Here is a 26,146-nt window from a genome sequence, read left to right on the forward strand (position 1 = left end):
TTTAAAAACAAAAGCTTTGGAGATTTCATTTTGTAAACAAACAAGTTTTGTTTCAGAAATAATTTTAAGAGTAGAACATAATGATTCAGTTATCTTTTTGTGTTTTCTGCTTCAAAGTTTTCTGCCATGTCAGGTGCTTTGTGGGGTTTTTTTTTTTTTTTTTGAGACGGAGCCTCGGTCTGTCGCCCAAGCTGGAGTGCAGTGGTGCGATCTCGGCTCAATGCAAGCTGCATCTCCCAGGTTCACGCCATTCTCCTGCCTCAGCCTCCCGAGTAGCTGGGACTACAGGCGCCCGCCACCACGCCCAGCTAATTTTTTATATTTTGAGTAGAGATGGGGTTTCACTGTGTTAGCCAGGATGGTCTCGATCTCCTGACCTTGTCATCCGTTCGCCCGGCCTCCTAAAGTGCTGGGGTTATAGGCTTGAGCCACTGCGCCCGGCCAGTGGGTATTTTTTTTAGCATATATAGCTTTCAAGGGCTTTCTGAAACATTACTTGAACTCAGTTTTTGTCTCCTGACAACTTATACTACCCCTCTCTTAGGCTTTTCTGTGCAGGCACCCCCAACAACTACTGTAGGTGGTGGGGACTTAACCTTATTGCAGGTTTCTCCACCTGTATCTTGTTGATTATGTAATATGAACAACTGATACGCTGTCTCAAAGAAGCTCAGTCACTTAGAATGTTTTTCTCCTCTTTTTTCCTTTTCCTTCAGAGGAAGAAGAGCTTAGAAGAACAGCTCCATCACCTTGTAAGTTGAGCCTTAGAAATTCATGGCAACATGACTTAGTTTTGTATAGTGATTTTCTAGAGTTCATTGATTTTACATAATAATATATTTGTATCAGTCATAAAGTTCATTTTGAGGAGATGTAAACCTTTAACATATTCGTGTTACCCATTTTTCTTAAAGTCATAAACATCTTGACTTTTAATTGAATCTGTTACATCTTCTTTAGAAATCATGAGCAAATGTTAACATGTTTAGAGATTTTATTTTTGGCTACTTAGCATAAAGCTTTGGTAACTGGGTCAAGGAATCAAATGTTAATGTCATTCTGTTAAGTCGATGTTAATATAAATTAGAAGTAAAAACAAAAAATATATTTTATATAGGGTCACCTGCAGCTAGTCCTCAAAGCAGTGATAATAGCGATACACATCAAAGTGGAGGTAGTGACATTGAAATGGATGAGCAACTTATTAATAGAACCAAACATGTGCAACAACGACTTTCAGACACAGAGGTACGAAAATAGGTTTTTCTTCTTTTAAAGGCATTTTTGGCTTTCTGGCGTGTTTATCATTTGAATTGGGTATACATACATAATTCATGTTTGGGCTTGTCCTCTCCTTTACATAATATTTTTGACGTCCTTTGAGTTTTTAATTCCATTTTGTATTGTTCAAAGGAGTATAACAAGACTGGCAGCCTTTTTAAAAAGTACAGTTTATTAATGTTGGTTACCTTTTTTCTTATTGGCTTAAATATTTATTTAAATCTGTTTGTTTCAAAATACAGGAATCCATGCAGGGAAGTTCTGACGAAACTGCCAACAGTGGTGAAGATGGAAGCAGTGGTCCTGGTAGCAGTAGTGGGCATAGTGATGGATCTAGCAATGAGGTCAATTCTAGCCATGCAAGCCAGTCAGCTGGGAGCCCTGGCAGTGAGGTACAGTCAGAAGACATTGCAGATATTGAAGCCCTCAAAGAGGAAGATGAAGACGATGATCATGGTCATAATCCTCCCAAAAGCAGTTGTGGTACAGATCTTCGGAATAGAAAGTTAGAGAGTCAAGCAGGCATTTGCCTGGGGGACTCCCAAGGCACGTCAGAAAGAAATGGGACAAGCAGCGGAACAGGAAAGGACCTGGTTTTTAACACTGAATCATTGCCATCAGTAGATAATCGAATGCGAATGCTGGATGCTTGTTCACACTCCGAAGACCCAGAACATGATATTTCAGGGGAAATGAATGCTACTCATATAGCTCAAGGGTCTCAGGAGTCTTGTATCACACGAACTGGGGACTTCCTTGGGGAGACTATTGGGAATGAATTATTTAATTGTCGACAATTTATTGGTCCACAGCATCACCACCACCACCACCACCATCACCACCACCACGATGGGTAAGCCTACTTCAAAATAAATATTCTGTTCATATTTCCATTTGGGAAGTATTATATCCTATATTCATTCAGTTTGCAATTTATTCTGTATTAGTGCTATTCATTAGTAGTATAGTGCAAACTATAAATGTAAGCTACAAATAGATAATTTCAAGTTTTCTACTGGGCACATTTAGAAACACAAAATGAAGCAGGTTGTTGGCCATGCACGGTGGCTCACACCTGTAATCCCAGCACTTTGGGAGGCCGAGGCAGGTGGATCACTTGAGGTCAGGAGTTTGAGACCAGCCTGAATAACATGGCAAAACCCCATCTCTCCTAAAAATAGAAAAATTAGCCGGGCATGGTGGTGCACTCCTGTAATCCCAGCTACTTGGGAGGCTGAGGCAGGAGAATCACTTGAACCTGGAAGGTGGAGGTTGCAGTGAGCCGAGATCACACCACTGCACTCCAGCCTGGGCAAGAGTGAGACTCAAAACAACAACAACAATAAAAAACCAGGTTGTTAATTTTAATCATGTTAAACCAATAATATCCACAATGCCATTTCCACATGTAATAAGTATAAAAATTAGTAAGGTATTTCCTTCCTTTTTTTCTTACCAAGTCTTCAATATTTAGTGCATATTTTATACTTATAGCACTTCTCAATTTAGACCAGCCACCCTTTAATTCTTTAAAATATTTATTTATTCATTTATTTATTTTCTTCTCCTTCTTTTTTTCTTTGAGACAGGGTCTCGTTCTGTTGCCCAGGCCGGAGTGCAATGGCACAATCTAGGCTCACTGGAACCTCCACTTCCCAGACTCAAACAATTCTCGTGCCTCAGCCTGCTGAGTAGCTGGAATTACAGGCACCCACCACCATGCCTGGCTACTTTTTTGTATTTTTAGTAGAGATGGGGTTTCACCATGTTGACCAAGCTGATCTTGAACTCCTGACCTCAGATGATCTGCCCGCCTCGGCCTCCCAAAGTGCTGGGATCAGAGATGTGAGCCACCAGGCCCGGCCTTTTTTTTTTTTTTTTTTTTTTTTTTTTGAGTTGGAATCTCGCTCTGTCGCCCAGGCTGGAGTGCAGTGGCACAATCTCGGCTCACTGCAACCTCCGTCTCCCAGGATCAATCGATTCTTCTGCCTCAGCCTACCGAGCAGCTGGGACTACAGGTGCCTTCCACCCCCCGCCCATGCCTGGCTAATTTTTGTATTTTTAGTAGGATGGGGTTTCACCATATTGGCCAGGCTGGTGTTGAACTCCTGACCTTAAGATTTGGCCTGCCAAAGTGCTAAGATTACAGGCGTGAGTCACTGCGCCTCGCCTTTTTTTTTGTTTGTTTGCCAAAATGCTAGGATTACAGGCGTGAGCCACTGTGCCTGGCCTTTTTTTTTTTTTTTTTTTAAGAAATAGGGTCTCACTTTGTCACCTAGGCTGTAGTGCAGTGATGTGATCATAGCTCATCATAGCTTCAAACTCTTGGGCTCCTCCTGCCTCAGCTTTCTGAGTACTTGAGACTTAAGGTGTGTGTTGCCACTCCTAGCTAATTCTCAATTTTTTTTTTTATAGAGACAGGGTATTGCTATGTAGCCCAGGCTGGTTTTGAACCCCAGACCTCAGTCCTTTTGCCTCAGCCTCCCAAAGCTCTGGGATTACAGGCGTGAGCTACTTATACCCAGCCTAGACCTGCCATGTTTTATGTGTGTAATGGTCACATATGGCTAGTTGGTATTACATTGGATAACACAGGGTTAGATTTTCAACTTCTTGTAATAAATGCCTAAAAAAGATATGAGTGCTTATGGAAACTTTCCTAAATTGTGATTAAGAAAGGGAAATTTTACACACCTCCTAATTTTAGGGTATTTAAAAGGGTAAGCTGCAGGATAAAACTTTTTGGTTATCTGTGAAATATACCAAATATGTGATTCTGTCACTTACTGATGGTATTATGATGGGCAAAACAATTAATTTTTCTTCATTTTTTTCATCTATAAAATGGGAACAATAATCCTAGCGCTTTGGAGGCTAAGGCAGGAGGATCGTTTGAGGCCAGGAGTTTGAGATCAGCCTGAGCAACATAGTGGGGCCCCGTCTCTACAAAAATATTAAAAACACTAGCCAGGCATGGTATCGCACACCTGTAGTTCTAGATAATTGGGAGGCTGAGGTGGAAGGATCGCTTGAGTCCAGGAGATCAAGACTGCAGTGAGCTGTGATTGCACCACTACACTTCAGCCTGGGCAATAGAATGAGACCCTGTCTCTAAAAGTAAAATGGGCACAGTAGTATCTATCTCATGGTTTTATTGTGAGGATTTCCTGGGCCAGCTAATGTGATTGGTACACAAGAAGTGCTTGATAAGTTTTAGCTGCATATTTATTATTGTCGTTACGAGTGATAGTATGTGAGTTTATGGTGAATCATGGGTATGCCCTTTATCAGATTGAGTTTTGCTATACTCGACAATTTGCCAGATCTTCCAGAATTCAATTAAGTTGTTAGGGTGAACTACATACCTATACATATTACTTCTTTATTTCCTTTGCTTTTTAATTCTTATCACTGATGCATCTGAGATTAAGGAAGTGTTTTTCAAGATTGGCATTTTGGGCCAGATAATTAAAAAATATATATATTTTTTAAACACAGTCACACTCTGTTGTTCATGCTGGAGTGCAGTGGCACGATCTTGGCTCACTGCAGCCTCCACCTCCTGGGTTCAAGTGATTCTCTTGCCTCAGCCTCCCGAGTAGCTGGAATTATAGGCATCTGCCACCATGCCCCAGCTAATTTTTGTGTTTTTACTAGAGACGGGGTTTCACCATGTTGGCCAGGCTGGTCTCGAGCTGCTGACCTCAAATGATCCACCTGCCTCGGCCTCTCAAAGTGCCGGGATTACAGGTGTGAGCCACCATGCCCAGCCTTGGGCCAGAACATTTTTTTTTATTTGAATTTATAGCAATGCTAATGTTGCCCTGTGCATTGCAGAATGTTTGCCAGTATACTGAGCCTTATGTCTAGATTCCACTAGCATCTCCTCAGTTTTGACAACCAAAAATATCTCTAGATATTTCCAGATTTCCCCCAGGGGCCTAAATTCACCCCTGATTGAGAACCACTGGCTTACTATCTTACATTATAGATACAAACATTCACAGTTGTCCCCAGCACAGCTCATGATGAAGACAAAGCAGTTAGTTTGTTACAAAACTGAGGTACAATATATTCAGTTTGGTAGACTGCAAATCTTAGTTTTGACACCTATACTGATTCCATACCTCACAAGACCTAATGATTTAATTTTTCATTTTAGCTCTTTTCATATTCTGTGTATTAATGGTACTACTTGTGAGTCTCTAAATCAACCCTGAACTTCATGTTATTTTTTGATTTTTTTTTAATCATTTTGTCTTTATATCCGGTAACAGTGTGTTTTAGAAATGAATACTTAATTTGGGTTTGTTTAGTTAGAAGGTCCCCAATTAATATTAAGTCCATCAAGGCTGTAGCCTTAAATTGAAATATTTTTTTGGTTTGATTCTACAGTTGTAAAAAACCACACTTTTTATTGTTTCACATTTTATAGACTTTGAGTATAAAATAATATGTAAATAGTGAGTATTAGTGATCTTGCCTAAAATTGTTCTTTGAATTTGTTCTAATGAGGTGTCTTAATAGGCCTGGTAATATGAGTGTATATTGTAAAATTATTTAATAATTCTGACAGTGTGAAGTTTTCAGTTTCATAAAGCTCTCAACATTCCATATTGTTAATAAGCAGATGTCGGTCTGTTTCTAAGTGTATTTGTAAGTTTAAGAGAGGTATTGTTTGTGGTTCACAAATTAGAATTACATTTGTAATTACTAACTTTGTGCTTTTTTCTGTTTTGTAGGCATATGGTTGATGATATGCTAAGTGCAGATGATGTCAGTTGTAGTAGCTCCCAGGTTAGTGCAAAATCAGAAAAAAATATGGCTGATTTTGATGGTGAAGAATCTGGATGTGAAGAGGAGCTAGTTCAGATTAATTCACATGCGGAACTGACATCTCACCTCCAACAACATCTTCCCAATTTAGCTTCCATTTACCATGAACATCTTAGTCAAGGTAAGACTCTACAGTAAGTAAAATACATTACCTTCTTCACAACAGGAATAATTTATCTTACTTTGTTGAAAGGACTCAATAGTTAAGGTTATGGTACTTAAATGTTTTTGTCAAAATAACTTCCATATGGTAGTTTTTTCCCCCCCCTCCCAAGGGAATTAAATTATTGTAAATAGTCCATCATGAATATAAATAAGTCCTGCAGTTCTGTCGAGATATTCAGCGGGGAAAGAAAATATATAGCAATAATATGTAATAATTAAAGCTCTATATTTTAGAAAATATATGGTTGTATTAGAATTTATATTCAGAAATCCTAGGACCTAAAAGTAATAGGAAATCACAAAAGATAAAGTTATATGATTCCATTTATATGATATGTCTAGAATCGGCAAATCTGCAGGCAGAAGGTTAGTGGTTGCTTGGGGTTAGGGAAGGGTAGGAGGGAATAAGGAGGGGCGAGTTTGAGAAATGATCGTTCAAGTCTAAATCAATCTTAAAGTGATAGGACATGACCAGACTTGAAAGAATGGAGGATGGAGGAAGGTAAAGAGTAGTAGGAAATTAATGAGTAAAGCAAGAAAAAATAAGAAAGTGAAAAACAGTTTTAGAATTGGCAGTTTAAAGGCCTTTAACCTCTTGTTTGGTTGGTATCATCAACATATGCTGGCCTAGTAAATGGGTTTTGGAATGCCAATACATTATAAGTAAACCTGATGGATTACGTTTCTGCTAAGAGGCCATAAACACACTTAGAAACACCACTTGTGGACCTTGGCAACAATTTACTGATTCGTACATGTATTTTGTACATGATCTGTGTAGGTTAAGTTACTTTGACTTATTGTTGTGCTGTTGTGGTTGTTGAGAAAGGAATAGGTTAGATTGAGGTCATCTGACTGAATGTGGTGCCATATTTGTAAATTGTTACCATTCTTTTCTCAAATTTTCCTTTAATCAATATTTTACCTGTTTTTTACTGCATGGAGTTAGAAATTGAACCAAAATGGTTTTCTTTTCACAACCCATTGTAGACAGAATAAAATGATAGTATATGTTAATGCTTTCCAAATCTACCTTGTTTTACAATGTTTTTAGTACTAGAAGACCTCCTCTAACACAGTAAGACAGTCAATTTAAAAATGGGCAAAAGTGTCGATCAGATACTACATAAAAGATGATATATAGAAATGGTCAATAAGGGCTGGGCACGGTGGCTCACACCTATAATCCCAGCACTTTGGAAGGCTGAGGTGGGCAGATCACTTGAGGTCAGGAGTTTGAGACTAGCCTAGCCAACGTGGTGAAACCCCATCCCTACTAAAAATACACACACACAAAAAAAATTAGCTGCGTATGGTGGTGCTCACTTGTAGTCCCAGCTACTTGGGAGGCTGAAGCAGGAGAATCGCTTGAACCCAGGCAGTGGAGGTTGCAGTGAGCCGAGATCACGCCACTGCACTCCAGCCTGGATGACAGAGTGAGACTCCATCTAAAAAAAAAAGGAAATGGCCAGTAAGTACACTCTCAGTGTCTCTTGTCATCTGGTAAATGTAAGTTAAAACCACAGTGAGGTACTACTACATACCTATTGAAATGAGTAAAATTAAGGACTGATACTATCAAGGATTGACATTAGAATGTGGAGCTGGAACTGTCATATCTTGCTGTTGAACATAAAATATAATCACTTTGGAGAACTGTGTGTTAGTCCATTATTGTGTTGCTATGAAGAAATGGCCTGGTGCAGTGGCTCACATCTGTAATCCCAGCACTTTGGGAGGCCGAGACAGGTGGATCACCTGAGGTCAGCATCTCGAGGCCAGCCTGGCCAACATGGTGAAACCCCATGGGTACTAAAAATACAAAAATTAGCTGGGTGTGGTGGTGGGCACCTGTCCTCCCAGCTACTTGGGATGCTGAGGCAGGAAAATCACTTGAACCTGAGAGGCGGAGGTTGCAGTGAGCCAAGATCATACCACTCCACTCCAGCCTGGGCAACAGAGCGAGACTGCATCTCAAAAAAAAAAAAGACCTGAGTCCTGAGTCTGAGTAGTTTATAAACAAAAGTGGTTTATTTTGGCTCACAGTTGTGCAAAGCGTAGTGCCAGCATGTGCTTCTGGTGAGGGCCACAGGAAGCTTACAATCATGGCAGAATGTAAAGGGGGAGCAGGGGTCTCATGGCGAAAGTGGAAATGGGGGATTGGAGGGGTGCCACTCTCTTCTAAACAACCAGATCTCATCTGAACTCAATGTGAGAATTCACACTATGGTGAGGACAGTATGAAAACATTCATGAGGGATCTGCTTTCTTGACCCAAACACCTCCTACTAGGCTCACCTCCAACACTGGAGGTCACATTTCAACATGAGATTTGGAGGGGACAGAACATTCAAACTGTATCAAACTGCTTTATCACAAAGTTAAATATATACCTACCATATGACCCAGCAGTTTTTTTGCCCTAGGTTTTTACCCAAGAAATGAAAACATGTCTGCCAAAAGATTTGTTCATGGGTGCTGCTTTATTCAGAAGGCCTTCCAACTGGAATTAACTGATATATTCACATAGTGGAATTTCGCTGATCAGTAGAAAGGAGAGAACTACAGACACATCCAACATCATGGATGAATATTGAAAAACTATTCTGAGCAAAAGCAGCTAGAAATAGAAGAAAGTACATACTATGTATTACTTATGTGCAGTTCTAGAACAGTCAAAAGTAATTTGTAAGGAAAGAAAGCTCCTCAATCATTGCCTAGGGCTTGAGGGTGGGGATTGATCACAAGGGAACTTTCTAGGGTGATAGAAATGTTCTCCATCTTGATTATATATGTATTTTAATAAAATTATGAAAGCGAAATACCAAAACAATCCCCCCACCCATCCAAAAAAAAAAAAAGACAAGCCACAGACTAGAAGAAATATTTGAAAATTATATATCTAAGAAATGGATTGTATTTGGAATATAAAATAATTTCATAACTCGATAGTAAGACAACCCAATTAAAAGAGTGGCAAATTACTTATTTCACCAAAGAGGTATACACATGGCTAATAAGCATATGAAAAGATTCTCATCATTAGTCATTAGGGAAATGGAAATTAAAAACCTCAATGAGATCCACCACATACCTGTTAGAATGGCTGAAATTAAAAAGAGTGACAGTCCTACGGTGTTAGGGAGAATATGGAAGAAAGGGACTGATGCACTCATACACTGCTGATGGGAATGTAAAATGGCACAGGCTCTTTGGAAATCTTTTCAGCAGTTTTCTTTTAAACATACATAATACCTTATGACTCAGTGATGTCAATCCTCAGTATTTACCCAAGAGAAAGGAAAGGAAATTACGCAAAACTTGTTACACAGATGTTTATGGTAGTTTTGTTAATAATAGCGTAAAACTAGAAACTATCCAAATGTCCTGTAACTGGTGAATGTCTAAACAAAATGTAGTATTTCTATAATAGAGTCTTTTAATTTGAATGTTTCGGGTAAATTATCTCCAATAAAAATAGTGTTGTTTTTTTTTTTTTAAATATAGGGATTATAAAAGATTATATAGGTCATTTAGAGGAATGTCTGGTTAAATATTTCAAATGTGTTGTCTTATTCACACTTAGTTTCAAGTATTTATGTACAGTTCTCTTGACGTGAAAATATTAATCATTATAAATAGCAAAGAGACTGTAGAAAGGAAACGATTTCACTTTAGCCTTATCAAATCTAAATGGCACTATTCTTTTCTCCTCATAAGTATTGTGCCGTGCTAGTGCAGTGGCTTACACTTGTAATCCCAACACGTTGGTAGGCTGAGGAAGGAGATTACTGGAGGCCACAAGTTCAAGACCAGCCTGGCCAACATAGTGAGACTCAAGTCTCATAAACAAAACAAAACAAAATATTGTGCTAATGTGTTATTATTTTATGATCTGAGAAAAATATCGTATACTTTCCTTTGGATTTGCTAACCATATGAATGCTATAATCAGTCAGCTGCATTTCGCTATAGTGTGCTGTTTTTTTTTTTTTTTCCTCTTCAGGACCTGTAGTTCATAAACATCAATTCAACAGTAATGCTGTTACAGACATTAATTTGGATAATGTTTGCAAGAAAGGAAATACTTTGTTGTGGGATATAGTCCAAGATGAAGATGCAGTAAGTTATTTAATAGAGCCAGAAGACTAAGAAATTTCAGCAAGATGCAATTAGGATAAATAGTAATTTTATATACATTTTTTATAGGTTAATCTTTCTGAAGGATTAATAAATGAAGCAGAGAAACTTCTTTGTTCGTTAGTGTGTTGGTTTACAGATAGACAGATTCGAATGAGATTCATTGAAGGTTGCCTTGAAAACTTGGGAAACAACAGGTAAAGAGGAATTTAAAAATTTTTAATGCAGTAGTCAAAGTATTTGGGTGTGGGGGGACATTCTTGTTGACTAGGTGTGATGTTTTTATACTGTTTCATATACCTGTATTAATCTGTTTTTTAGTAATTATAGTTTTCATATGAAATTTAGAGGCTTCTTCCTGACATGGTTCATATTTTAGCACTCAGTGTTGCTCTTTTTAGCACCTTTCACCATTCTTTGTTAGATCCACCCAACAGAAACAAAAAAATAACAATGCTATCTTTTTGATTCTGGAAACACCTTGGTGATTACTCTGTTTTCAAATTGCAGTTAAATGTTCTTGAACTGTCTCATAAAGGATGCTAAATAAGTTAAGTGAAATTTTACTTAAGCTACAGTATAAACACTTTGATATTAGTATTGTTCTTCCATTTAGGTGTATCTTTTAATGTCTCAGCATTTATAGTACATAAAAGACGAGGTTAGTAACTCATCAAGTTGTATATATTAGATATGTACAGTTCTTTGTCATACCTCAAAGCATTTTTTTTTTTTTTTTTAACAGGTTAGTGGTTTTTCTCTTGTTTGAATTCTGCCTCATATTTATGTACTTCTCATTGGGACTCAGTTGATTATACATTACTTGATTTTCAGTGTTCTTCCATGGATACAGTTTCATGTTTCCCTTGACCTATACTGCTTTGATAGTGTTCCATTCTCTAATGTAGTGAAAATATGATTCTGGTGTGTATGTTGACAGTTCAGTTATTAATATATTGTTTGCCACTCACATCTGTGTAGGCCTGCTATGATTGTCTAATTTTACCAATAAGTGCTTGAAAATATTTTTTCCCCAATTGGATTTTAAAAGTACACGCTATATTTTATTTTCTTTTTTTGGTTCTTTAAAGGCAATACTTTGAACAGTTACAGTAGAAAAATTCCTTGTTCATGCACATATAAGAAACCAGTAATAGAACTTTGTAAATGTATCAGTTGCCTCCTTTGGTATTCACTCTTTGTTTTTTTGGACATGGAGTCTTGCTCCATCGCCCAGGCTGGAGTGCAATGGCATGATCTTGGCTTCCTGCAACCGCTGCCTCCCGCATTCAAGTGATTCTCCCACTTCAGCCTCCTGAGTAGCTGGGATTACAGGCACCTGCCATCACGGCTGGCTAATTTTTGTACTTTCCCAGAGGTGGAGTTTCACCATGTTGGCCAGGCTGGTCTTCAACTCCTCACTTCAGGTGATCCTTCTGCCTCGGCTTCTCAAAGTGCTGGGATTACAGGCGTGAGTCACCGTGCCTGCCCGGTATATATTCTTTGAAAAGAATTCTTTTAATGGCTGGATGATATGTTATCATTTACATAGGTTTTATAACAGTTAATTGTAAAATGTTAATTTTCTTTTAAAAGTCTTTGTGAAAACACAAATTTTAATAAGTGGTTCAATAATTTGTACTCTCCATATGTACATCTGCACACCCTATGACCCAGTAATTCCTCTTCTAAGTATATGCCTAACAAAATATACCCTGGTGATCACCCAAAGGCAGAGTCAAGAATGCTAACAGCAGCCCTATTGAAAATAACTAGGCCAGGTGCGGTAGCTAATGGCTGTAATCCCAGCACTTTGGGAGGCTAAGGTAGGTGGATTGCATGAGCCCAGGACTGAGAGCAGCATGGGCAATGTGGTAAAACCTCGCCTCTACAAAAAATACAAATGTAAGTATCCAGATGTGGTGGTGTGTGCCTGTAGTCCCAGCTACTGGAGGCTGAGGTAGGAGGATTGCTTGTGCCTGGGGAGGTTCAGGCTGCAGTGAGTCGTCATCACGTCACTGCACTCCAGCCCTGAGCAACTGAGTGAGACCTTGTCTCTAAATAAATAAATAAATAACATAACATAACTACATATTCTTTGCATAGCTATTCAAATGCAAAAAAAAGTAGGATAATTGTGGACTATTCATTGAAATACTGTATAGCAGTAACATTGAATGAACAGTGAACAACTACATGGAACAACTTAGTTGAATTTCACAAACACAATGTTGCAAGAAAGAAGCCAGACACAGAAACATTATGTATCTCTATCATTTTATTTATATCATGTAAAAACAGGTGAGTTCTTGTATTTAGTAGACTGGGTAATTGCTACCCTGAGGTGACTAGTGGTTGGAATGGGACACAGTAGAGGCTCCTGGAATGCTGATACTGATTTGTTTCTTGATTTGGTTGCTGGTTGCATAGATGTGTTTACCTCAAAATTTTGAGCTGTGCCCTTAGATCTGTGCCCTCTTTTCTATGTATGTTTATTATACTTCAATAAAAAGAGAAAACTGTATGAAAGATTAAATATCATGCAGCCATTAAGGGTCCTATAATGATTTAGGCAAATAATTACAGGTCTAACCATTAAAAAGAAAAGATTGTAAGAAATAAGTCCAGAGTGTAATCTCTACAATGCAGTTATTTTTCGGAGGATTGAGGTTTTTTGTTTTGCCTTTTTTTTTTTTTTTTTTTTTTTTTTTTTTTTTTTTTTTTTGAGATGGAGTCTCAGTCAGTTGCTCAGGCTGGAGTGCAGTGACATGATCTTGGCTCACCACAACCTCTGCCTCCCGGGTTCAAGTGATTCTCCTGCCTCAGCCTCCCAAGTAGCTGGAAATATAGGTGTGCACCACCACGCCCAGCTAACGTTATTTGTATTTTTAGGTGTGATGGGGTTTTGTCATGTTGGCCAGGCTGGTCTTGAACTCCCGACCTCAAGTGATCTGCTTGCCTTGACCTCTCAAAGTGCTGGGATTATAGGCATGAGCCACTGCACCGAGCTTGAGTTTTTTTTTTTGTTTCATTGTGCCTTGTTGTTACTCAGTTTTCCTAAAATGAGTACATACTTCTTTTATAGATAGGAAAATTAAAAAGATCCAAAAGGGACCAGGTACAGTGTCTCACGCCTGCAATTCCAACACTTTGAGAGGCTGAGGCGGGGTATCTATTGAGCCCAGTAGTTTGAGACCAGCCTTGGAAACATAGGAAGACCCCATCTCTACAGAAAAACTTTAAAATTAGCTGGGCATGGTGGCCCGTACCGGTAGTTACAGCTGCTTGGGAGGCTGAGGTGGAAAGTCAAGGCTGCAGTGAGCCAAGATTGCACCACTGCCCTCCAGCATGGGCAACACAGTGAGACCTTGTCTCAAAAAAAAAAAAAAAATGTGCGGAGACACACACACAATTTGTTTTGCTTCCCTAGAGACTATATTATATATGGCATTTCACGTCAACTTTTGATATACACTGTAATTTTAAATGACTGTTTTGTAGAATATACTTCTTTAAAATATGGAGTCCTAGATTAGGCAAAATCATCCATATGTAACTTCAGCTGTGAAGACCAACAGTGAATGTCTCTGTTCTAAGATAACAAAAAGCTGCGTTAGTAATTCTAATAGGACTACCACGCTGTTGCATAGTCATAAGCTTTTGGTTACAACACAAACTCTTGGAATAAATCAAACAACTAGTGCAATTCAGTATAATAGGATTATTCTTGAGTCTAAAATTAGTGTATTACTACTCTGGATCATTGAACCTTTATCTTCTCTTTGAGACACTCTCACTGTGTCACCCGGGCCCAAGTGCAGTGGTGCAGTCTCAGCTCACTGCAACCTCCGCCTCCCCGGCTCAAGCGAGTCTCCCACCTCAGCCTCCTGAGGAGGTGGGACTACAGGCATGTGCCATCATGGGTGGCTAATTTTTTGTATTTTTTTGTGGAGACCGGGTCTCCCTGTGTTTCCCTAGCTGTTCTCAAAATCCTGGGCTCAATCTGCTCACCTTGACTTCCCAAAGTGTTGGGATTACAGGCATGAACCATTATGCGTTGGCCGTTGAGCCTTTGTGGTTGGCCATTGAATCTTTTTATCTTAACCACATTGTTGCCTAGGATTATGTGTTTTGGTATTTGAAATTTTCAGTCTTGAAAGAATTTGTGAGATGTAAGTTTGACTATAAGACTTCCCTTTTATGCTTTTGTTAGTTTTGTAAGCATATGAGTAGTCAGAATTACTTGGGCAAAAAAGTTGATAAGTCATTATAACATCTCATAGTCATTATAGGAGAAATTCTACAATTTAATCTTTATTGGAACGAGTTGTATATTTGATTTTGTAAAGTTTCCTTTTTCATTGAAACATAAATTATTATCACCAAGCCAAAATTATCTTTCCCATTCTGTGTTTTATTAATTTTTAGTCTAAAAGCAGTACTTTCTATTATTTAAAAGCAAATTTTATCAGTTTTAATAAAATGTTTTAGTGGTTTGGGATGACTTTGACTCTGTCTTTGGTCATTATAGCACTTAAAATGTGTGTCTTTGTTCTTTGGAATTTGATTCTTTTAAATGGGAGAAAAGTTGGAAGTTTTTAGATAATCTTAGGAAAAACTCTTAAAAATCTTTTAGCCATGTATAATGTAATTATTCCTCAATAATTCAGCACTTATAAATTCTGGAGAAAAGCATTCCTTTAGGGTAGGAGTAGAAGGAAGATAAGTCTTATGTCTACATTCCTACCTTTGATTTGTGTCTTACATGAACCACACCATTATTCACTGAACTCAATCAATAACCACTTAATGCCTGGCATCCTATTTCTCTAATGTCAAACATATACTTGCTTCCACATTGCATTTTATAAATGAAAACATGTTTATTGAAGAAAATTCAGGAAGTAAATAAAATTTACTTCCTAAATTCGTGAAAAATTTTTTCATGAAGCAATATTGGCTTATAAGATTAAAATAAGTTTAGTTCTTCATTAGAATTTGTTTTGCCTCTTTTTTTTTAAAATTTATTATTATACTTCAAGTTTTAGGGTACATGTGCACAATGTGCAGGTTACTTACATATGTATACATGTGCCATGCTGGTGTGCTGCACCCACTAACTCGTCATCTAGCATTAGGTATATCTCCCAGTGCTATCCCTCCCCCCTCCCCCCATCCCACAACAGTCCCCAGAGTGTGATGTTCCCCTTCCTGTGTCCATGTGTTCTCATTGTTCAATTCCCACCTGTGAGTGAGAATATGCGGTGTTTGGTTTTTTGTTCTTGCGACAGTTTACTGAAAATGATGATTTCCAATTTCATCCATGTTTTGCCTCTTTTAAGGCTCATGCAGCCAACCTCCTTTCCTACTTCCAGGATTTCTATGTCAGTATCTGTCCTACACCTGTTCCTTTCAGAGGATAGGCAGACTCAGATCTACTTGAAGTTTTAAAGTAATTTCCTTTCCCCTTTCTGCTCCTTATACTTCTGAGGTATGTGGTGTGCTTCCATTAGTGACATGGTTCACAAAGTCGTGATTCTCAATTTGAATGCAAATCATATTGAGAATTTAGGAGAAAATGGTAATGACTTGTGAAGAAATAGTTTCATTTAAGAAACATCTTTAAATGCTCTTTACTTGCTTTTTTACCCAGATATTTATAGTGTGTTTTACCTTAAAGTTCTTGGATTGGAATTTTTTAAACTTGGAGTTCTTGCCCTAATATGTAAAATGAATTTATACTTTTGAGAAAAGAAGTTTAATGTTTGTATAATAATATATCTCTGTATAAAATTCATTAAATCTTTTAGCATTCAAAATTTTAAATGGCTGAATTTCTATAAAAAGAATTACTAAAATTATTTTGTGAATGTTTCTGCTGTTTCAGATCAGTAGTAATTTCACTTCGTCTTCTTCCAAAACTATTTGGTACTTTTCAGCAGTTTGGGAGCAGTTATGATACACACTGGATAACAATGTAAGTAAATAAAAGAAAGGAAAGTATTTATTTTAAAGATTTTTTTTAATTATAGTTATCTAAAGGTTTTGACTAACCTACAAGCTTTTACTCTGTACCGGGAAAATTTGAGTTTCATGTGGTTTGTTTTCTTAGATTTCTCTGCCACTTACCCCTGTGGAGATTATATCCTGATCAGTAGGAAAATCTGTGTTTTGTTTTCTTTGGAGTTTGAGAACGGTACTTTAGCAATTAATACTCTAATTTTAGGGGGATTTTTAGTGTATGCAGCTACGGCAGAGTACTTTTGAAGAAGAGCCACACTAAAGTAAACTCTGGCGTGCCTTTAATTTTTCTCATTTCTAGGAATTGGCTGTGTAGACCTAACGTCATGTTTGGGGTAATCTTGACACTACCCTATTACAGGTTGAGTATGCCTAATCTGAAAAATCTAAAATCTGAAATGCTCCATAATCCAACATTTTTGGAGCATCAGTATGACACTCAAAGGAAATATTCATTGGAGCATTTTGGAATTTGAATTTTTGGATTAGTTATGTTCAGCTGCTATGCATTCTGCGAATATTACGGAATCTGAAAAAATCTGAAACACTTCTGGTCCCCGGCATTTCGGATAAGGGATATTCAACTTGTACTCCTTTACATTTATGGAGAATTTATGATTAATGAATTTTAAAATAATTCTTCCAAAGGTAGAACTTTTATGTGAAATCGACCCCATGTTTTGGTAAGTGTAGAGAAAGTTGTCTACCACAAACAATACATTAAGAAGATGTGTTGTATACTTTATTCTAAATAAGCTTTTGGAGAGATTTCAGAGACATTTGAATTTTAGGGAAAATTCGACTTGTTGAAGGATTCATTTGTGAGATCAAGTTCTCAATTCTAAGCTTAGGTAGTAAGAACACTTGTTTGCTTTCACAATGGAGTATCACTTTTACAGTTCTTGGAAGTCTGCACTATAATTCCAGATTGGATGAAGTTAGTTCTTCTGAGTCATATACCTTGCTTCTTATTGTTCTTTTAAAGAGAATATGTTTAATCTGAACCTTTATTATTATTTAGAAGTATCTTAGTCTCTTTCTTTGGTTAATACTACAGTAAGAATCCAGTGAAGGTTGTATTTTTGCAAGGAAGGTCCCTCAGCTTCCAAAAGGAGGGGTAGGAGAAAGCATTTAACATCACTGAAGAACAAGAATAGTGTGAGCCATTTTTCATTGCCTCTTTCTATAATTTTTAAGTGGCTGAATTTCAAAATTCTAATGCAGTAAAGGCAGTCATTTGGTGCCAACACGGGCGAGCAGGTGTCATTATAGTCAGTGGAGGTGGTTCATGTTAAGGAGTAACTTTCTTGTATAGAAGGGGCAGTCTCCGAATATTCAGTTACTTAATCAAGTACCTGAACCTAAATATATTGAGTTGAAACCCTTTTAGCTTGTTCCTTAAATTAAATGTAAATAAGCTTAATTAAGGAAAATTCACAGGGTTTCCATTACCACAAGAGATTGGTATCCTAAATCTCATAAACTACATCACTTAAAAGAACTCTAAGCTCCTGTGGTTATTTGACATCAATAACAACAAAAGCTATCATTTATTGTGAATCTAGTATGTATAGCAGCACTTAATATTTAGCACATATTATCTCTTAAACTCATTCTAATGGCCCATAGTTTAAAATTGGAAACTTATCCTTGACTCTTTTAATAAACCTTCAAGCAAACAGACTTCCAGAAGAAGCTTACTTGCCTGAAGCCGTGTTGTAGCGAGTGTATTGGAGCTGGCTTCAAACCCAAAGTCTTTCTTCTTTCTACCACTTGACCTTTATTTAGTGATTAGCAAGGTGAAAGTAACTTCTATTTAAAATATGGCTATAACAGAAACACGATGTAAATTACATGGAACTTAACAGAATTTTAATACCTCTACATCTGTACATTTCAGCAGATAAATTGCTAATAGGTGTTATATGAAATACATTACATTAATTATGGAAGTTATGGACCCTGGGATCTCTGAATATACATGCCACTATTTGTGTTTTCATTTTAGTATTTCTACATTATTTTGGAACTCAGTGCTGGGTATTTCTTTGATTTTTTAAAAAAAATTTTGTTCAAAAGTATAAGCAAATTAATGACAAAAGATACATGCAGTAAGTTTATTGTATACCTTCTGTATGCCAGATATTGTGCTAAGTAATGACCAAAGCACATAGTATATCCTTATATGAAATGGTATCATATTACTTTTAATATTAATTCAAATTAGTCATTGATAATAGCGCTTTCACAGGCATTTTGAGATTAAAAACTTACAAAGGTACTTTAAATTCATAAAGATGAAGGAATGTTGCTTTATATCTTTTCACCATTCAAATATAAATAAAACGTGTATATTTTTGGTAACTAAAATTTTACATTTGAAGATTTTTTTTAACTTGCATATTTACTGTCATAGCATAGATTTATTCTCTTACCCTGCCCACTTTAAAATTATTTTTTCTTTTATTTGGGCCAGGTGGGCAGAAAAAGAACTGAACATGATGAAGCTTTTCTTTGATAATTTGGTATACTACATTCAAACTGTGAGAGAAGGAAGACAAAAACATGCACTGTAAGTACCTCTCAACTGGGTAAAATACATTTGTGTGGATTGTCTTTCCTTTGAAAGATGATTTTCCGGTGTTTTAACTTTTTTTTCATATAATAAGTAATGTAACAGAAAACTTTATTTGTATAAAATTATGAAAAGGCTGCTAGAACTTTTTAAGCTGAAAGATTCAGGAGGTTACTCTTAAATTCTTAGGTAAATGTAGCTGACTCACTTTTAGGGGTTGGTTAACCTTCACTATTGAGATTTGTTCAAAAATAACTGTTTTTAGGAATCAAAAATAAATACATTTTTTCAGAAACCATGGATATGCTTGTTTTAACATTTTAGAGCATTGATTCTAAAATGTGTAAATATTTACTTCAAAAATAATATATTTAACAGTTAATTTAAACCATCTTATTATAATTGCATGCTAGTATTAGAAAGTTTAGGATGTGTGGAAGGTTTTAAAACTGGTGGTATATCATTAGTATTTTCTCATTACATCAAAATCTTCTCTGGATATATTCAAGTGATTTGGGACAAGAATTGGTAGAAATGGATTGGTGGTGGTATAGCTGTATTTGAAGCTTCTTTAAGGAGACGCATAGGAGATTCAGAAGATTTCTGCTGGTGAGCTGATTGTTACAGACTGATGTCCGTGTTGAGGAAACCAGTTCAGTGCCACTACTGGCATATTAAGAAGAGGAGGAGTCACACTGTGATTGAAAAAAATCACATAGAAAACTTCCACAAAGATGGAAACTAAGCAGACTGTAGAAGTGTTCAGAAAAGTCATAGACCTTTAAGGCATGCATACTTCTAAAAATAAATTTACTTATTTCCCTGCACAGATCAGTTACTTCTCTAGATTTTATTTTTACTGTGTCCTTTAGGGCGCAGCTATCCTCCCACTTGCCTAAAACTTGAGACTTGAGGCATTTTTGTACTCTTATTTCCAAACATGAATAATGATGACAATGACAAAAAAAGCCAGTGTTCATTGATATTTACCAATGTGTCAGATATCAACTATTTTAAGATATACAACAACCCATTTGAGACAGTCTTACTTTACAAATGAGTATACTGAAGCTATATGACAACTTGTCCAACGTCACACATAAAGAATAGAGCGAGCTTCTGTACTGACAGTCTGTTTCTGTTATAGAATTTGTATTTGTAAATGCTACATTATACTGCCATTAATCTCTGCCTTTTTGTTAAAATATACCCCATGTCTTTTCGCAAGTTGACATTTCCACAAACACTACTTTTGTCCTTATAACTACCTCTAGTTTAGTCTCCTTGCCTCAGTCTTCCCATATGCTGGTTCATTCCTTCTGTCAAATTAGCAAGGCAGTATGGTACTGGTGGGAAGTCCATGGGCTTGAGAATCATGCAGACCTAGCTCTAGGTTATTAATCTATTATTTTAACCTTATTTCAATTATTTACTCCTCTAATTCCAATTATTTACCTTATAAGTGTTTATAAGAATTTAATGAAATGATATAGTGAATTGTACCTGGCACATAGGTTATCTACAAATTGTAGTTACCTGGTTAAAACAAATAATACAGCATATGAAATATACAAGAATTCTGTCTCTTAACCCCATCCAGAGATTCTTCATGGCATAAAAAATAAAATACCAATCTCTTCAGCTTAGTATTCTGGGCTGTCTATGAACTAAACTCAACCTTTCCAGTTTTATAGTTTAATTTTTTTTTTGACAGTTTATTCTACAAGCTTATCAAATTATTTCTGGGGGTATTTCTGTTTACTGTATTCCATAGCTTTGCTTACAAAGTTCTCTCTATACAGGATGTATTATTTTAAAATTATATTAAAATTCTGTTATTCCAAGTCAGTATCCTTCTTTATTCCAATTGAAGCAGAGTTTGAGGATAATGGTGGCCTCTTGAATCCAAACATTATGTTTATGCTCTATAAAAATCATAGGATCACCAGGCATGGTGGCTCACGGCTGTAATCCCAACACTTTGGGAGGCCGAGGCAGGCGGATCACCTGAGGTGGGGAGTTCAGAACCAGCCTGACCAACATGGAGAAACCTTGTCTCTACTAAAAATACAAAAAAAAAATAGCCAGGCGTGGTGGCGCATGCCTGTTATCCCAGCTACTCAGGAGGCTGAGGCAGGAGAACCACTTGAACCCAGGAGGTGGAGGTTGCAGTGAGCCAAGATCTCACCACTGCACTCCAGCCTGGGCAACAAGAGCGAAACGCCGTCTCAAAAACAAAACAAACAAAAATCATAGGATCAACAAAGAGCAGAAATAAAACCACACATGGCCCACATTTTTATTAGGAGATGGGGAGTTAATTACTTGTCAGCAAAGAAATAAACCCTAGGTTATAAAAGAGCTCCCACCACAGCTGTAAGCCTGTGGACTTGAAGAGCAGGACTTGAGAGGCATAGTGGTGAAAGGGGAATGGAAGTCATAAAGTGAATCATCCTCATAAAGTCCCACATTAAGTATCAAAAAGGAACATAGGTCTGAGACTTAGTTGTTCACTGCATTGACAACAGTGAAGTTACTCACGTTGTTAGTGGAATCAGAGGTGAGCAAAGCATTGCTTCTGTGGTGAAAAAGGAGTAGGGCTCCTTGGAGATGTGTTTTATGTGTTTTTAGGGTATACTAGAATAATCTTTCCAACCTTTCAGTCTGCCTTGTTGGCTGCCATCCTAGGAGAATAAAACTCTTAGAACAGAGAGATGTCATCTGGACTATTTTGATATAATTTCCCTATTCCTTCAGGGTGTAAAACACGTGTACATTTGCTACTCTTTGTTCATGCATACTTATTTCAGTATTTTTTTTCCAGTGGAGATTATAATAGGAAAGTTCTGAAATTTTTCACCGAGGGGGGAAAAAGATTCTTGTAGCATGAAAGATAATATTTTTATTTTTTCATTCTGTAATTTTTGTTTTTTGCTTTTATATTATTATTTTTTTAACTTTATTTGATTTTTTGATGGAGTTTTTGCTCTTTTGCCCAGGCTGGAGTTCAATGTTGTGATCTCAGCTCACTGTAACCTCCACCTCCTGGGTTCAAGTGATTCTCGTGCGTCAGCCTCCCAAGTAGCTGAGATTCCAGGTGCCTGCCACTGCACCCGGCTAATTTTTGCTTTTTAGTAGAGACAAGTTTTCACCATGTTGGCCAGGCTGGTCTCGAACTCTTCACCTCAGGCGATCCACCTGCCTCTGCCTCCCAAAGTGCTAGGATTACAGGCATGAGCCAGTGTGCCCGTAGTATGTTCTTAAAAGGACATATTACTTGTTTCTTGAATCCAGTGCCCTCTAGAGAAAATCTTGTCTGCGGAGACTACAAATAGATTTTCTTTTAAGGCAGTAATCTGTTACTAAAGTTTCATATCTTTGGGGAGACTATTTTTGTCCTGTATTTCCTGTGATGTCAGAAGCCATGGACAAGTCCATGAGAATTTGTCAGTATTGATACCATCTTTGTCTGACATCCCAAGAAGTTTTTCTCACTGGTAATTTCAGCAGCCCATAGGACCCTGATGGAGCCCACAGAGATCTTTGAAGTGCAGCATCAGGGGCTATACTATGGGAGTACAAAGGGACTAGACCCATGCCTTCAGGGTTATGAGTCCCTTATTCCGAGATGCAAGTATAGGGGAAGAATTATTTCAGATGTAAAGGCACTTAGTAAAGGGCAAGACTTTATTCTCCTTTTATGTTTGATTGATGTCCCCTAGACAAGGCAAGAGGATACAGTAACATAAAACCACAGAACTGATGGGTCATATAACTCGTTTTTGAATTTGTACTGAAGGCCTGTGCTACAAAATCTCTTGTTCTTTAACTTAAAAAGCCTAGAAGCCCTTAAGAGCTAGCTGTTCTTGAATTTTATCTGGGTTGCCTTGTAGTCTGAGAGTTGCTTATCAGATTTCCTCTCCCCTACATCTTGTCATATGTATTTTCACCTTCACAAAGGTCAGTGCAGCATTAATGAGGCAAAAGTTAATCTTTTCTTTGCCAACGTTAATAAGAGACCCTAAAGAGCAGCAAAGGCATGTCCAGTGAACTCAATCTTCAGAAAACTTAAGCTATAAAATTTCAATAATGAATTTAGTGTGATTTTGGGAAGCTAATTTTGGGATGCTGTTAAAATTTTGCTCTTACTTGTGGATTACAGGACATTGAATTAATATGCCCAGGCTGTGCACAGTGGCTCATGCCTGTAATCCCAGCACTTTGGGAGGCCAAGGTGGGTGGGTCACCTGAGGTAAGGAGTTGGAGACCAGCTGGCTAATGTGGTGACACCATATTTCTACTAAAAATAAAAAAAAAAATTAGCTGGGCGTGGAGGCCTGCATCTGTAATCCCACCTCCTCGGGAGGCTGAGGCAGGAGAATCGCTTAAACCCAGGAGGCGGAGGTTGCAGCGAGCTGAGATCACGCTACTGCATTCCAACCTGGGCGAGTATGAAACTCCATTTTCGCAAAAAAAAAAAAAAAAATGCCCGTTGACCTTCTGCATGCTAGGTTATAGATCAGAGCATAGACCAGCCACTGTTTTATGTTGGCAAAGCAGTTTGGGCAGTTGATCCACAATCTGCCTTTTGATCTGTAAAACAGCGATAATAGCTTATTATTGACTTAGTTTCATTGAGTGCTGAAGTACTTGAACTAGAATGTAATATTATAGACACAGTTAAATATGCAGTTCACTGGGATTGCTAAAGGAAAGGAATCGTTTTAAAATGCAAACCTGGGCCAGGCATGCTGACACCTGTAATCCCAGCACTTTGCGAGGCCAAGGCAGGCAGATCACTTGAGGTCAGGAGTTTGAGACAGCGTGGCCAACATGGTGAAACCCCATCTCTACTATAATAAAAATAACAAAAATTAGCCGGGTGTGGTGACGCACGCCTGTAATCCCAGCTACTCTGGAGGCTAAGGCACGAGAATCACTTGAACCTGGAAGGCAGAGGTTGCAGTGAGCAGTGATTCTGTCACTGCACTCCAGACTAGACAACAGAGTAAGACTCTGCCCCCTCCCAGCCCCAAACACACAAATTTTTAAAAAAGCAAACCTGATGATTACCTCCACCCCAAACATGGTCCCCTCACCCCCACTCACCAGCACTCTTCCCTGACTTCCTTTTCCATCTCTTCTTTCTGATGTTGGGGCCGACCACAGTCTGTCTCTTGTTGATCTATTCAGACTCATCTCCTACCCTACCTCACTAAAAGTTGCTTCTTTAAAAGTTTCAAAAGCAACTTTTTTATTAAGCATCAAATTTTATGCATGTGAATTATAATTATTTAGATTTGAAATAACATTCAAAAATGCAGATTTTTTATCAGCTCTATTTTTCATGAACTAGATTTATGGAAATATTATTTTATTAGTGTTTCTTGGGTACAGAATATATTATCACTAAAGGGACCATGATATGAAGTATGTACTTTTTAGATACAGATGGTGTTTTTTACTTGTTGCCTATTCTAACTTATGTGTATACTACATACTTTTAAAATGACATACTTCCTCTGCTTCACTGTTGAATTTTTGTGTGCTTTCTTATGTAATTTGAAAGTAAACTTTGTTATAGTTTCGAGATTTGCGTAATTTATTAAGTAGTATAAATTTGTTTTTTGTTTTGCCTTTATGAACTTCTTTTGTGTAACCAAAGATACTTAGTTAAAATAATTATGAATTATTAAAACAATTTTTGGTATAAGTTATGCATAGGACCACTAAATTTTTTAAAGTAATTAAGAAATAGGATATTTAATTATTTTAATGACTTTAAATTATAGGTACACCCATAGTGCTGAAGTTCAAGTTCGCCTTCAATTCTTGACTTGTGTATTTTCAACTCTGGGATCACCTGATCATTTCAGTAAGTTTTTTAATCAGTACTTTTTTAAAATCTGTTTTGACTATTAGAAGAACTAAATTTACTCTTGATTCTGATTTCTGCAGGTGTTTTTTTTTTTTAGTTGAATTTAATTTTAGAGTTAGTGGACGCATGTATGTTTGTTACAGGGGTATATTGCATACTGGTAGGGATTGGGCTTCTTGTGTACCCATTACTCAAATAGTGAACATTGTACCTGATATTTTATTTTTCAACCCTTGTCCTGTTCCTGCCATATCCCCTTTTGGAGACTCCAGTGTCTGTTAGTTTCATCTATGTGTCCATGTGTACCCATTGTTTAGCTCCTGCTTACAAGCAAGAATGTACAGTATTTGGTTTTCTGTTTCTGAGTTAGTTCACTTAGAATAATGGCCTTCAGTTCCATTTATGTTGCTGCAAAGGACATGATTTCATTCTTTTTTTATGGCTGCTGCCGTGATTATTCTTAATACATTTATAAATTATACCAACATTCAGATAATTTATTAAAGTAATTGAGATTGTTTGCATTTTAAATAAATTAAAAAAAATTTTTAGTTCTATAAGACCTTTTCTCTTTCTTTTTTGAGACATGGTCTCACACTGTCTCCCAGGTTGGAGTGCAGTGGGGCGATCACAGCTCATTGCAGCTGTTGACCTCCCTGGCTCAAGCAGTCATCCCACCTTAGCCTCCTCAGTAACGTGGGACTACGCACCACCATAGCCAGCTAATTTTTTTAAAATTTGCATAGAGATAGGGTTTCACTGTGTTGCCCAGGCTGGTCTCAAACTCATGGGCCCAAACAGTCTTCCTGCCTGGGCCTCCCAAAGTGCTAGGATTACTAGCATGAGTCACTGCACCTGGCTGACTGCATCTTTCATTATTTTTTCTTATAGAATCTTGCTTTCCCTTTGGTTAGAGATAGGTATTATTTATGTATTATTATCAGGGCTAATCTTTTGAAAATTACTTGGCTTTATGGGTGATGGAGACATTTAGAGGCCCCAGTTTTATTTAGTTTGACTTTAAACTCAGTTTCGTTAACAGTTAATTTTTTAAAAGTAGAGCTTGGTCTGTTATATTCAGATTGTGTACCATGTCCAAATCCATGTAGTTATAGATAGTCTCACGAGAGGAACGAGCTTGATTTCTGTTAGCCAAAGCTCCTTTTTCCTTCATATACTGTCATCCTTTACTCTCTACATTCTTCTTTTTCTGTGTGTCAATGTCAAACCTTATTTTTTAGAAAGACATT

General features: G+C 37.3%; 1 protein-coding gene across 5 annotated transcripts in view; it reads left to right on the top strand.

Annotated features, from left to right (window-relative positions):
- Window positions 1-26,146, top strand: part of USP34 (ubiquitin specific peptidase 34) — a 281,740-nt gene that overhangs the window by 118,958 nt on the left and 136,636 nt on the right. For all 5 annotated transcript variants that reach the window (XM_024242030.3, XM_054547514.2, XM_054547516.2 and 2 more), the window contains 9 exons: window positions 717-752; window positions 1,118-1,248; window positions 1,524-2,134; window positions 6,024-6,238; window positions 10,289-10,404; window positions 10,492-10,619; window positions 16,310-16,399; window positions 18,920-19,015; window positions 24,811-24,893. In XM_024242030.3, the coding sequence (XP_024097798.2) occupies window positions 717-752; window positions 1,118-1,248; window positions 1,524-2,134; window positions 6,024-6,238; window positions 10,289-10,404; window positions 10,492-10,619; window positions 16,310-16,399; window positions 18,920-19,015; window positions 24,811-24,893 (1,506 nt within the window). The remainder of the gene's footprint in view (window positions 1-716; window positions 753-1,117; window positions 1,249-1,523; window positions 2,135-6,023; window positions 6,239-10,288; window positions 10,405-10,491; window positions 10,620-16,309; window positions 16,400-18,919; window positions 19,016-24,810; window positions 24,894-26,146) is intronic.

The sequence above is a fragment of the Pongo abelii genome, chromosome 12 (assembly GCF_028885655.2).
Source record: "Pongo abelii isolate AG06213 chromosome 12, NHGRI_mPonAbe1-v2.0_pri, whole genome shotgun sequence".
Taxonomy (NCBI): Eukaryota; Metazoa; Chordata; class Mammalia; order Primates; family Hominidae; genus Pongo; species Pongo abelii.